Raw genomic sequence first — 13231 nt, 5'->3', positions numbered from 1 at the left:
GCAGGTTCTACCTGGGAGTTCAATCACATTGTTTAGAGCCGGCTAGTGCCTACACAACGTGTCGCGTTTACGAACGCGCCGACTGAGGCCGCGTTCGCTTCAAATGAGTTAGATTGTTAGATTAGAGCCGCTTCTAATAGCCCATTGTTAAAATGATCGTGATTTGCCGGTAATTGTTCCGAGAACGCGTATCGTCCGGCAAATCAAGATGCCTTACATCATGGTATTGGGCAGCCTCAGCGCCCCCCATCTGTCGAAGGACGAAGGCGCGACCGTGTACGGTCTCAAGAGCGAGGAACGAGCCGTGTTAGTGAGGGTAATTTTCTCAATTAATTGAGGTTTAATTACAAGACAAATCGAATCATTCCATTATATGTTTCTTTGTATTATATGTAGTATTTATATATGTAGTATTTCGTATTCATGATACACACTACATTTATACTATTTTGTGTAAGTACTATACAAACAATATCCGATACCTAGGTATACAAGAATGTATTAAACACCAAACATAATAAGTATAGTACACGGCAGAAAAATATCACAATAGTATAATAAATAATAATCAAGTGTCTCAGACAATGATTCATTCTAGCGGTAAATCTTAAGTTTTTTTTTTGTTCTTGGTAGTCACGTTTGTGAGAGACAACTGCATAATTTTTGGTTTTTAGATTCATCAAACAGGGGCTTTCATCTATAATTCAATAAGCATTTTGTCCAGTGTCCAAAAGGCCCAGTCGCCTTTTGTTTGCCTGTTTGCTTAGATTAGAAGTAACGTGTAATGTAACAGAATTTAGAACTGGGCTAGACTTTTAATTATTATGGAACTATTAGATTCCTCTTACACAAGTTGTTATGGTAAGCAGCACAACCTTGAAATCGAGTATCATGAGTCCAAAACGGATGATAAAATATTTCCGTCAAGTGTACACAAAACACCTGTACACATCAGCTAAGAGCAATTTCTTTTTGTTAATCTTTCGAGTGTTTTCTCTAACATCCTGAACATATAATACCTACTCACAATTAATGTTACAGGAGCTGAACTCCTCATTCGGGGTGACAATAGCCGTCTCGAACGACCAAGAGCGCACAGTCCGAGTGACACAGAAAGGCCTCACACTGGTCGTCGTCAACCGACTACACGGCTTGCTGGGCTACGACGTGGTCTCCCACTCAATGGCGATGACCAACGCCAATCGCGAACTGGTGTCTTTCTCCATGTACAAGAAGTCTACTCCGAACAGCCACGCCCACAGCCACGGAGCCAGCAGTCACGGCCACGGAACGAGCAGCCACGGCCACGGACACCCTCATAGCAGTTCACATAATAAAGTCCACACTCATGGTGACGTTATAACGACACTTTGAATGCCTCCCCTGAGTCAATTGCTATTAAATTATTGTACTTGTGTAAATATAGGTATTATTAGGGACATACCTACTAACTTACCATAGATAGATGCATTTGAAAGCAGAAAATGAAATTAGGTAAATATAAATCGAAGTGCTTCCCATATTCCGAAAACACAACATATAGGTACATTGACAATATTTCGAAATTGATGCACGATATGCTATTAAAAAGTCCATAACAATAAACATTGGAAATTTTAAAATAAGCACTACCTGGTTACTTTTGTTTTCGCCATATTACCTCCCATAGCCATACAATCCCATAAAATATATTATAGCGACCCAACAATAATTTACCGGTGACTAATGAAACTAATGTGTGTATAGATCTACCTTCTATAGTAACAACATAGAAAAAAAAAACGTTAAGTGTCTCTCTTTTACCTCGGTACATATCAACAAATTTATGAAAACACGATATTGTTTAATTTAAAATGTATTATATTATAATAATATCCTTATATTTTATAACATACTGGAAATACCTATAAATAATAAAAAGCTTTATCAGTCTTAGCAATATACGTAACAATTTGTTTAATAACGGCGTCGCATTCGGAATGGATACAAAAGTATAAAATCGTCATTTTAAGACTAGACTTCACGATGGGCAGCAGAAATACACAGACATTTAATTTTAGATAAATTAAATTTTTGTGAGTACAACACAGATTTTTATTCTTTTTTATTTAGTTTGAAACCTTTTTATTTATAAATATTTTTATTTTATTTATAAAAAGGTTTACAATAAATAAAAATAAGAATGAAAGCACAAAATTAATTTCACACTAAACCTACAATATGAACGTGTAATAAGAATATAGATATTTGTTATGGCTAAATCACAAAGTGCGGCTACACTTAGTTTTAGCCGGCTAAACCTAAGTGACGATGACGCAGGTGTAACCGTCTTTACCTAGGTCTAGCCGCACTTCGGGGTATAGCCGTAATATATACACATAGAACAATATAGAAATAACTACCAAATCTGTACTATACAGTTATATATATTCATTTGATACAAAAATTTAGTTAAAAAGGCTTAGACATGGCACATAAAAAAATATGCATCAACATATTCTGGTACAGGGGTTTACACGGTGTTTTATATTGCAGGTTTATTTAAAGTTGCTAGAAACTCAACAGATTTATCTTTTGAAAGAAGATGTTCTGATTTACTGACTACTAAAAAAAATATGGATATGATAACATACATTTTCTGTTGCCCATTTGCTGATCTACAATCTCGGCAAAACAATTGCACATTTCCCTCAAGTTGCATCGGGAACAGGTCAACTCCTGTCGCCAACTTTCTGTCTCTCTTCAGCCAGCTTCTTTAACGCCGCCGCGTATTGTCTCTGGACCTCTAACAAACGCGAGTACTCTATATGCAGGGCGTTCTTGGTTTCTTTCTCTTGTTTGTACTTCTCTTCAACTTTTCGAACTGTCTGATTCACCCAGTCGACTATCGATTCAAATTGTGACATAAACTCTTCTCGCTTCCTAGCTGATGACATCGCTCTGAAAGGTAAAACAACTTTTGATTAATTGTAATTTAAAAATACCACAATATTTCAATTACATGAAGCTAGTTTGCATAGTGTTGGCACTAGGCAAAGTATTATATAAAGGGTGAAACAAAATGTACTCACTCTTCGTAATTATCCAAGATGGAATTGAGCAAGCTCAGCTCTTTAGAGGTGTAAAGTTTTACTTCGTAAAGTGTATTATAAAAGATATAATACTGCTTGGTCTCCCTGTGTTTTGAGGCAACTGGAACAATAATGTTTTATAAGTTTGTTTACTCAGAAGTATGAAAAGTATATACAAGGCGGCTTGATAAAATAACAGGCAAATTTTCACAATAGTGATGAATGAGTATTACATTTCTATTTTAATGAATAATTGTGTTTGGACGAAACATACACTTTGTTTCTTTAATTAAATGGCGATTTGTTCTCACTCATCTGTCTGAATGCATGCCCGGCCATAGACCGTCAGAGCCGAGGGTCTTCTTACTACTTTTTCCAATCCACCACTCCACTTACAGCATCGTGAGTTATGAGATTGGAACACATAAAAGAGTATTTTTTTAAATCCACCTTGGTTATATAACTCCATGAATCTTTTCTCATACTGCAGTAGCTCAGCAGTCCCGGGAATCTCGTCGACGGCCACGGAGTACCTCAGCACTTCCCGGTTGAGGCGAGCCAGCTCACGCCTCATGCTGCTAATGAACTCCTGCAGCTTCACTTCTCGATCAAGGAATTCTTTCATCTCCTCCGATGTCAGCGGGATTTCTTCTTGAACAGCAGTGGGATCTTGTGCAACCCTATAACAAATTGAAATAAAATAGTGCATTTAATATAATATAGACAATGTTATATTTCACAATTGAACCTCATTTACCTTAGTTCCTCTTCCAGTCTTTTATTTTCTTTTTCTCTGTGTTGTATGATATGAAGAAGTTCGTTTCTTTCTTGGGCCAAATCTTTGAGGGATTTGTAAAACTTCTTTACATCCAATTCACTAAAAATATAAAGGTAATAATATACTTAATACAAAAGAAACAGTAGGTGTAATGGTCAATCCATACTTCTAATTGCTCAATTGGAATTGTGATTGAAAATTATTTAAATACAGACCTATTCTCATTAGAGTTCATCAGCTTCTTTGTGACCTTCTGTAACTTGGCCACCATACTTGCGTAACTTCTTTTGGACCTTTCCATTCTATCTTCATGTTCCTTCTTAAAGTTCTGCATGTCAGCCTCCATCGTGTCAATAGTTTTTGTCAACCTGTCTACATCTTCTGAATATTTCATCTTTTCACTCATCTCCAGTTCTTTAGACAGCTCTCCAGTAAGTTCTGATTGTAACACAGCATAATGAATTTTAGTTTCGGCAGTATCCATGTTTGTAGCCTGATCTTTAAATCTATCAGCCTGAAAGGTAAACATGGGGAACTCTTTTTATATATGTAACGAGGGCGACAACAAGGCTCGCATAACTGCAGCATGGGCAGAGTGGCGGGAGCTAACTGGTGTAAATGTGACGCCAAAATGCCTATTATGCTAAAAGGACAAGTCTATAAATCGATTATAAGACCGGTGGCTTGAGCGGTACACGGTGCGAGTTACGGAGATAATAATGCTCCATTGGATGTGTGGTATCACGCGGCTTGATCGTTGAAGGGAATCGCGCATCCGCGGCAGTCTTAATGTCAGTGACATAGCAAACAAACAGAGTGTCACTTGCACTAGACCGACAAATTACATAAGAAACAAATGTTTGCCAGGCAAACCCTAAAAATGTTGACTTGATGTCATTAAGGGTGATATGCGTGCCAATGGTCTGAAAACTAAGAATGCCGACGACTATGCAAAGTGGAGAGCGGACTCTAGGCTCTAAAGCTCAATGGCTGGGAAGCAGCCGGGAAAAAGCTCAAGATGAGAGAGTGAACAATATTAAACAGAATATTTTTGTAAAATCAATTTAAACTACTATTTCATAATTTCTAATCTCTTCAAGAACTTACCTCAGTAGTTATTGCTGAAGGATCAGCCAATGTCTTTTCATAATCATACTGAAAAAATAAATTATACTGTATGATTATTTTTATCAGATTTGGTCTCAAAGTTAGAACTGACACTAAACACAATGAAAATTTATTAATGAAAAAAAAAAACAAAGCTATCTTACTAAGAAATCAAGTCCGTCATCATTCTTAGCATCATCTTTATTTGCAGACACATGCATCAGCATGCGCTGATCATATTCTGAGAGAGTCGCATTCACTTGCTCCAATTCGTTTCCAGTTAGACCACCTTTCCGTTTGCGAACTCTACATGGTTTATACATATTCTGAAAAGAAAATGTGCTGTTAGCACAATTGATATTAACAAATGGACCTAATACATTTGAAGTATATAGAAATAGTAACCTGTATAATGGTTAAATTTCTCAAAACTTTTTCTTTTTGAGCAAACATTGTTCTGTCAGATTCAAATATATGACTTTTTTCATATTGCATTACAGCAAATCTTCGCAACTCATCCTCTTTTGCTTCTCGGAACTCACTTGAGTACTTAATAAGCCACTGGATTAAAGGGTAGATGTTAATGAAGTCCAGACCTTGTATCTGATGAGGCTCTATTATGAATGGACATTTCATACTTGGCAGTACCTTAACTATCTTCTCTGTTAATGCTCTGAAAAATAAAACATCTATAATGAAAACAGAAGCTTTTTTAAACACCATATACTCTAAGACTAAAATAGGATAGGTTTAGCCACAATCAAAAGGAAGTGTAAAGGCTATTTAGCAATCCTAGCTATCATAACATAAAGACAATGTTTTTTCAAAATTTCACTTACATTTTTTTGCCAATCGTAAGATTCTCCTCAAACAAAAGGCTGATGTCGACATCAATGTCGCACAATTCAATGCACCAAGTAAGACCTCCGACGATTTTATCGAACGGGGTTAAACCCTGAAGTTGAGCGCGGTAGTAACCTGCCGCAACCAAAGCATCAGATATCTCATGCCATTTCACTAACTGTTCGGCGTCTTCCCTCACTTCTACCTGTACATTTGAAATAGAATGTAAAATTTAATATTAAATCGCCAGATATTAAAATCGGAAACACCTACAATTACAACATACCTCTTTTCCTTCATGATCCACTGAACTATAAATATTTAAAAGCGGTTTACTTCGAGTAAAAATATTTTTTTGCTTAGATGCCATGATAATATAAGTTGTTGTTCTAGTTTGTTTACTATTTGTCAAAAAAAAACCATTCCATTAAATTTAATAAAATGGTTTAGAAGGCGAAACGAAAACGAATGATTCGAATCGAACGAAGTGACAGCTGACATCCATCAACAGCAATGAGCCATTCGCATGGAATTAGTACTTAGGTACTAGTTGTTCGAAGTACTTAGGTACTTAACATGGAATAGGGCATATAGGGCATATTACGCAAAGCAAAGCAGATGGCGCTATTAGTCATCTGGGGTTAACAAACATTGCCAATGAAGGCAAAAAGCGTCAATTTTCAATATTTTTGAAGATTACGATTAAAATACCTTCTTCGCAATCGTGATGCGAGTTTAAAAGAAATAAAGAAGGATTTAGGACTATCGACAGTATGATTGATTTTCGAGGTCACGATTGAATCACGATACGCTATCGACTATCGATAGACTATAACTATCTCGCATCACTATCACACAGACGTCAAATAAGTCAAATTCAACACCCAACCTCAAAAATATATAAAATAAAGAAAGGAATAAAGAGGATCATAAACGAGTACTTTAGGAAAATTTTAGAGAAAGCACAAGAATAACGGAAGACAACAATATACTAGACAAGGTGCATTGAAAATGAGTAGCTTGCAAAGAGTTATACGCTGTAAGTACCGATTCAATACATCGGTTGGTTATACTGTTTTTTCATGAACGCATTAGCTTTTTGTTTATAATTGTGTCGAATATGTGGTAATACAGAATAGGTACTTAATTTCAGAGTTCTGTGGATTACGAACTCTTTTATATTCGTCGAATTTGCGTGACAACATGGAGCAGAGTGTAGATATTGTGGACTTAATTTCGTCACTGCTGGAATCGGGGAAGTATAAAGAAGCACTCAGTATACCCGATAATCCTAAGTTAAAAGAATCCTTTAATGACAACTGTTGGGATTTGATTGCAGTTATTATAGGAAAAATAAAAAATGATACAATTGTTATAAAGCCTTCCCTACATGGTGCTTGTGAAGAACTTCTAAACCTCATCATCCACAAAGCAGTACCAGAAGAAGCTCTTCTAGAATTCATTGAACAAATTGAATTGGCTAAAAATGATGCTCAATTTGGTATTATTCTAAATCCTCTACAACAACTTCTACAAAAATTGACAGCTAAGCGAGGGAGATCTCTGGAATGGTGCTTGAATTCAATAAGTACTTACATTGAAGGTATTCCTGTACCAGAATATGGATTAGAGGACAAGGAGCAGTTGCTGATGGATAGTGATCCTAATGTCAGAAGAATCAGTAAAGTTTACACTATGTTGCCACCATTCTATGGTCCTTTTATTAAAGAATTGAATGATCAAGATGGCAGCATTTATACAAAGCAAATAATAAATGCATTTCTTATAAGCCTGCTTGGTAAACCACTGATATATATTGACATGGACCCTGAAACCAGTTCTAAGAGTGAAATAAGGCAATGCTGCCATTCAATAGTTAAAGACATTTGTTTTTTGGAGAAAAATATCTTTAAATTCCTAACATATTTGGAAATCTGTTACAAGGAGATAAATAAACCTAAATCCAAGATGGATAATGAAAACGATGAAACATCTCCTTATGATCAAAGGGAGAAGATGAATATGACTACCCTCTCATCTCTGTACTATGTGGTATACTCTGGTCATTTTGAGTTGACACATGATTGTATGCCTTCTGTTTATAACATTGAATATATTGTTAATAACTTATTCCTTGCTGTTATTCATCTATTGAATTTCAGTGAATATGGCCCTCTTGCAAAAGGAATGGCCCTTTGCAAAGCTCTATTGGACCACTACCCTACTAATGTATCACAAGCCCAATTATCACCTGCACATTATGATTTAAGCAAATGCTTGTCCAATGTTGCTATATATTCAACATATGAATCTATTCGTAAAAATGCTGTCAACATGATAGGGGATCATATAAAAAAATTTGAATATAAAGGAAGATGTATGTTAATTAAAAATTTGTTAGGAGTAGCGAATCATTCGGGTATGATTGGGTATACAATATCTTTGTTTAAAAATTCTGTTGATGAAGCTTTTAAAGAAACTAATTTACCAGAGTGCTTTAAAGGTCCACAGTTGTTCAATATGATTCAAAAAATGTGTCACCTCCCCCATGGGGCAGAATCTGATTTAGTAGAATTAGCAGATCAAATTATAACAGCCCTTAATTTTTTGAGGTACCTTGCTCTTAAAGACACTGATAATATAACTGGAATAAGGGATTGCTTCTCAATGATTGAAGCGGAATATTTGGCTAAATTAAGAACTGGGTTAAATATGTCTAAAGCACACTATGAGGTTAAATTGAGAGATATTGAAGAAGGAAAAGATCAACCTGAAGGAGCAATTAATATAGCCATCAATGTTGGTGGGAACATTTTGGATAAAATCCCTACAGAGAACAAGAAAGAAATAATTTATTCTGCTCTGAATGCTTTCCACTTGATTGAAGGGCTTGTTGCGCGCCTTTCCGAGTGTATAAACATTAATAAAATGTCTGGTCTTACAATGGAATGTGAATAATACTTTATTTTCAATAAATCAGATTTTTTCTTATATATTTATTTAATTTTTGAACATCTCTTAAGTTTTACTATACAAAAAAAAATTGTTGATCATTGTTACCCATTGATTATTGTTGGTGGAACAAAAAAGAAAAATATTGGGACCACATTAATATTTCAAAAAGTTTTTATATGCTCAATTTTCAATAATGTTCTGCTGATAAAACTTTTGATGTTGTTGACAGCACTGAGGAGTGGACACAGATATGTTTTGACGATTGCCAGTGTTCCTATCAACAACACCCAAAGAATAGTTAGGAATTATTGTCAAAACAAGCCAAATGAAGATAATAAAATTGTATCCATCCCTATTGAACGTGAAGAAGAGCAATATGAAGAAAATGTGAAACACAGTATATTGGAAAGGGCCCTAGACTTTGTACCCAAAAGTGGTTGGTCAGTGGAGTCGATCAGCGCCGGCGCAGAAGCCGCTGGCTACCCTGGAGTAGCACATGGACTGTTTCCCAATGGAGGAGGAGATTTGGTCCATTATTTCAATATTAAGTGTAATGAACAATTGGTAGTACAAATGAAAAGTGTAAGTACCTAGTAGTAAAGGTACCTAGGTACCTTTATCACATAATTAATCTGAATTACTTCTAGTTTTCGCAAATTATGTACCAAGTAACAGTAATATATGTTGTATGACTTCTATATATTATATAGATATACATATATCTAATCAGCTTTTTCCCCTTATTCAGTGGCCAAAAGAAAATCTAAAAGAATCCAAAGTACCCGCGAAATTTATTGAGAATGCTATATTCACGAGGCTTTTAATGATAGAACCATATAAGTAAGTAAGTTATTAAGTAAATAACGTAACTTTATTATTTTGTAGTTAATCTGTAAGATAGTAGATAGATAGGGTCTGACACAGATGAGGCACTCACCCAAAAATGTGATTTTCGCTACCTGGTAGTAATAATAGATAGTGGTTCCGCCCTAGAATAGGACCACTCCATATCCTCCCGTGGATGTCGTACGAGGCGATTAAGGGACACGGCGAGAGAGCCTGTATTGTATTTGCAACAGGTAATACAATGGCATAATAATCATTTTGTATACTAGCAACGCAAATTGATTATTTATGTCCATTATTCATAGACTTTGTAGGTCGTCTGGGGCTTTCCCATGTTGTTTGGTTCCAACTAATTACTTATTAGATACTTCTTGTAGCTGAAGTTTGGGCAAAATACGAGGGGAAAATAATGTTGCATAAGAACAAAAATATTATTCTAATGTTTCAGGAGCACATGGCCGAAAGCCATAGCAATACAAGCTCTACCAAACAATGTTTCCAACTGCCTCGCCACATTACTCTCCCTGGTGGACGATATTTGCTATCATTCTGGAGATCGAAGTGTTGACGTAAGTTAAGTCATAATATTAAAAACTAACCAAATAAAAATATTTATTCATCAACATTAAATTATACGAAGCAGTAGTGGGTCATGGCAGTGATTGACTCCCCTTATGAACCAATAGTGTAAAATCCTGTATTGACAAGAGCTTACATAGATAAATATTATGCATAAGGATTTATCCACAGGTTAGTAGTAGTAGATTATACTACTTCAATGGGACTAGTGGGATAGACGGTATTTGTTCTTTAAAATTAAATAACATGGAAATGTGATTCATTTTGCACTATATGTCAATACAAAGTATTTCAGTGTTCTTGGTATACACCTTCTCTTTTCATTTCGATAATTGTTGAAGTATAACTTAATTATATATACCTTTGCATTGACCTATTTTATTCAATGTTCAGTGCAGCAAGCAGATAATAATGCGCAACTATTATTTTCAGTTCAATTGGTACATCCGGCGAGTGGGTTTGGCGGGCATTTACAAGGCGTCCGAGCTGTTTTATCTGACTGACAAGAGTCAGGAAGGCGTCGCGACCAGAAGCTTTATAAACTCGCGCATACGAGACGCGCAGTTGATTCAGACAGCAATTGACATGAACCCTGTGTCAGCAGCGCCGCAAACTTTGTCTGCTGCTTTTGTCACGGTATGACTGCTTTGGAAAACTTATTCTAAACTTACAAATAGTTAGATAACAATTATAATAGGACAATTGTATGTATTCCTATGAATATTATAAATTAAATTTTAGTGAGAATGCCAATCCCAGTTTCAAAAATGTTAATAATCTCACATTGTAATGTAAGCAAATGCTCTATGTAATCTGGAAAGTGCAATCTACAACACTTACATAAAAAATATGAAAACAATATTAAATTACCTAAAAATAGTATGTGCAATTATATATGCAATTTTTTTTTCAGGCTAAAAATATACTGGGAATAAATACACTGAAGTAGTTTCAAGATTATAATAGCTGAGTATCTTGAATATAAAATGATAAAAAAAACCTTATCAACAAGATGTATGTAGTATTATTAAATTGTAACATTTATGTGCTGTTAGTTTGTTGTTTAATAAAACAGATTACAATAACAATATTGTTGTCATTATTTTCTTGTGTTACCACCATACATTTACATTTGTTATAGGACATCAAAACATGCATCACAGTATATATCATTTCTTTTATTATTAAAATATTTTGTTTCTGTATAAAATTTATAAACACTTTCTACATATCTATTCATATAAGATGACACAGTCCATTAAAATATGTAAATAGGTTTACAATATGAGGAGCATTTGGAGTTGAAGGCACAGTATTATATCTGGCACTAGCTATGAGGGTACTATGTAATCACTGCCCTGAGACACATAAGCTATTAAATTTGGAGGCAGTGGTAATTTATTCCAAACATTAGCTGCGACAGTTTGTCTAATGACAAATCTGCAAATCATCTGCAATGAATCCAGTCTTGCAAATCTGAAATATAATAAGATGTGGGACCATCATTAAAATATCATACATAATGTATCTCCATTTTACCAACTTTGGAATTTAATTTATCAAACTGCTATGAAGGGAAAACCTTGAGGAGTAATTAAAACTGCTTAATAATTATTAGGTGTTAATAATATGATTCAAAAAAAGAACAGTACCTGTTCAAAGGCCTTGCTAATTTCACTGTCACCTCCATCTCAAAGAGATTGGATTTGACATCCACAGCAGCGCAATGCTCTGATATTCTGTTTGCTGGCACAAATGTCTCATTGTTCAGGGAAAAGAGTCCATTTGCATGCCTGAGACGTGCATGTAATGTGCGGCCAACACATCTAAATGAAACACACAATATGTGTCTCGAATCAAATGAGTCTCTGACAAGAAATACATTGTCATGTTGCCCTGCTAGCAACTCTTCAGCCTCACTGGATGTAATGCCTCCCCAATACCAGCCATGCCTGAAAAACAAAAATTAATAAACAATAGATATCTTGGACATTTGTTTATACAAAAACTTTATTGCAAAAAAAAAATTATGGCAATCTCCATCAGTCAATATATAAGACTAAACAGAAAGGGCAATATCATGCGATACATTGCATTTAAATAAATAGAAAACTTACATTGGTCTGCAAACAAGTATATAAAAGACTCTTACTTGGATAATTGACAGTATATAGCACATGTTTCGAGTGAGGCGTGTTGGTGATGTCCACGAAGAACTGAGTGACCATCTGAGTGCTGACACATAATAGTTTGTTTGTTAGATTCAACATCTTTCTTCATTTCGCGTGTTATGTGGGATGCAACGCATTTGTCAGTAGAAGTAGAGGGATATGTATTTATGTTTAAATTGCATATATGGTCACCACCACCGTTTTTATTGCCAAAATATCGCTGTAAGGATCTAACACTACCACTAATAAACAACTTATTCTTCCAGAATTTTACGAACTTGTTTGTGTTCACAGCAGGCTTACGTTCTGGTAGAAAAATACAATTTACTATATCAGTGTTATTAAAATCCCGCTTGTTATCAATGGTTCGTTGCAAATGTTTACATTCCATTGGCTTCAACCATTTTCGCAGGCACCCTGATGTAAGCCATTTACGTCGATTACAGTGGGTACATCTTTCATAATTTTTATTCATTTCTAGCACACATTAAACAAAAAAATGTAATCTAGTCTACTTATGCACTCAAGCTACAAAAATAGCTGACAAATTGTAGCTGATTTTTTTTTGTCTTGCTGCGTTTCAAAGTGGATTTTTTTCGATTTCAACAAAATCTGTAGGATCTGATTGGATCTGATCTACGTTTGTTGTCAGTGTCACTCTGCGTGTCAATGTCAAATTCATTAATTCGGGTTCAATATCCTATCTCGATAATCGTATCCTGCAGTTCGGCATCCGGAATTCCGATTCACCCCTTTTTTGTATGCCTTTCATTGGTTAAAATTGGTAAAAGTAAGCTTATCATTGGTTGTCATTTTTGTATAACCAATGATAGTCTTGCTTTTGAAAGTTCAAAATTCATTCTCGTTTCTTATGACACGCC

General features: G+C 35.2%; 4 protein-coding genes across 6 annotated transcripts; 2 read left to right on the top strand and 2 right to left on the bottom strand.

Moving 5' to 3' along the window:
• The first annotated feature begins 45 nt into the window (after positions 1-45).
• On the top strand, positions 46-1625 carry LOC128673044 (zinc transporter 7-like). The gene is made up of 2 exons (XM_053750639.1): positions 46-316; positions 1042-1625. The coding sequence occupies exons 1-2, from the start codon at positions 209-211 to the stop codon at positions 1372-1374; spliced, it is 441 nt and encodes a 146-aa protein (XP_053606614.1). The 5' UTR covers positions 46-208; the 3' UTR covers positions 1375-1625.
• Positions 1626-1839: 214 nt separating this feature from the next.
• fidipidine lies at positions 1840-6293 on the bottom strand. The gene is made up of 10 exons (XM_053750627.1): positions 6086-6293; positions 5796-6004; positions 5362-5629; positions 5121-5282; positions 4957-5004; positions 4065-4363; positions 3829-3948; positions 3522-3751; positions 3072-3192; positions 1840-2940 (listed from the first exon to the last, which is right to left on the bottom strand). The coding sequence occupies exons 1-10, from the start codon at positions 6167-6169 to the stop codon at positions 2712-2714; spliced, it is 1770 nt and encodes a 589-aa protein (XP_053606602.1). The 5' UTR covers positions 6170-6293; the 3' UTR covers positions 1840-2711.
• A 347-nt stretch (positions 6294-6640) lies between these two features.
• On the top strand, positions 6641-11267 carry LOC128673039 (ubiquinone biosynthesis protein COQ9, mitochondrial-like). Of its 3 annotated transcripts, none has more exons than XM_053750629.2 (6): positions 6643-6838; positions 8984-9336; positions 9503-9594; positions 10049-10169; positions 10612-10815; positions 11093-11267. In XM_053750629.2, exons 1-6 carry the CDS (start codon positions 6811-6813, stop codon positions 11126-11128), a joined length of 834 nt encoding a protein of 277 aa, XP_053606604.1. In that variant the 5' UTR covers positions 6643-6810; the 3' UTR covers positions 11129-11267. The 3 variants fall into 3 exon arrangements, with proteins under 3 accessions (XP_053606603.1, XP_053606604.1, XP_064292268.1); XM_064436198.1 differs by having other exon boundaries at positions 6953-9336; XM_053750628.2 differs by lacking the exons at positions 8984-9336; positions 9503-9594; positions 10049-10169; positions 10612-10815; positions 11093-11267 and adding an exon at positions 6953-8790 and having other exon boundaries at positions 6641-6838.
• LOC128673041 (suppressor of cytokine signaling 4-like) lies at positions 10186-13003 on the bottom strand. The gene is made up of 3 exons (XM_053750635.2): positions 12332-13003; positions 11832-12131; positions 10186-11655 (listed from the first exon to the last, which is right to left on the bottom strand). The coding sequence occupies exons 1-3, from the start codon at positions 12823-12825 to the stop codon at positions 11511-11513; spliced, it is 939 nt and encodes a 312-aa protein (XP_053606610.1). The 5' UTR covers positions 12826-13003; the 3' UTR covers positions 10186-11510.
• Between the last annotated feature and the right edge of the window lie 228 nt (positions 13004-13231).

This window comes from Plodia interpunctella, chromosome 10 (genome assembly GCF_027563975.2).
Source record: "Plodia interpunctella isolate USDA-ARS_2022_Savannah chromosome 10, ilPloInte3.2, whole genome shotgun sequence".
Taxonomy (NCBI): Eukaryota; Metazoa; Arthropoda; class Insecta; order Lepidoptera; family Pyralidae; genus Plodia; species Plodia interpunctella.
This window is presented reverse-complemented; position numbering and strand designations above follow the sequence as displayed.

What these genes read in the sequence shown, in the direction of transcription:
- LOC128673044 (XM_053750639.1), top strand. Translation starts at nt 209, where the DNA reads ATGCCTTACATCATGGTATTGGGCAGCCTCAGCGCCCCCCATCTGTCG. An exon ending in AACGAGCCGTGTTAGTGAGG is followed by an intron (nt 317 to 1,041) that starts GTAATTTTCTCA and finishes TTAATGTTACAG; the next exon opens with GAGCTGAACTCCTCATTCGG.
- fidipidine (XM_053750627.1), bottom strand. Translation starts at nt 6,169, where the DNA reads ATGGCATCTAAGCAAAAAAATATTTTTACTCGAAGTAAACCGCTTTTA. An exon ending in TGGATCATGAAGGAAAAGAG is followed by an intron (nt 6,005 to 6,085) that starts GTATGTTGTAAT and finishes TCAAATGTACAG; the next exon opens with GTAGAAGTGAGGGAAGACGC. An exon ending in CTTACGATTGGCAAAAAAAT is followed by an intron (nt 5,630 to 5,795) that starts GTAAGTGAAATT and finishes TTTATTTTTCAG; the next exon opens with AGCATTAACAGAGAAGATAG.
- LOC128673039 (XM_053750628.2), top strand. Translation starts at nt 7,003, where the DNA reads ATGGAGCAGAGTGTAGATATTGTGGACTTAATTTCGTCACTGCTGGAA.
- LOC128673041 (XM_053750635.2), bottom strand. Translation starts at nt 12,825, where the DNA reads ATGAATAAAAATTATGAAAGATGTACCCACTGTAATCGACGTAAATGG. An exon ending in ATATACTGTCAATTATCCAA is followed by an intron (nt 12,132 to 12,331) that starts GTAAGAGTCTTT and finishes TTTGTTTTTCAG; the next exon opens with GCATGGCTGGTATTGGGGAG. An exon ending in TTAGCAAGGCCTTTGAACAG is followed by an intron (nt 11,656 to 11,831) that starts GTACTGTTCTTT and finishes ATTATATTTCAG; the next exon opens with ATTTGCAAGACTGGATTCAT.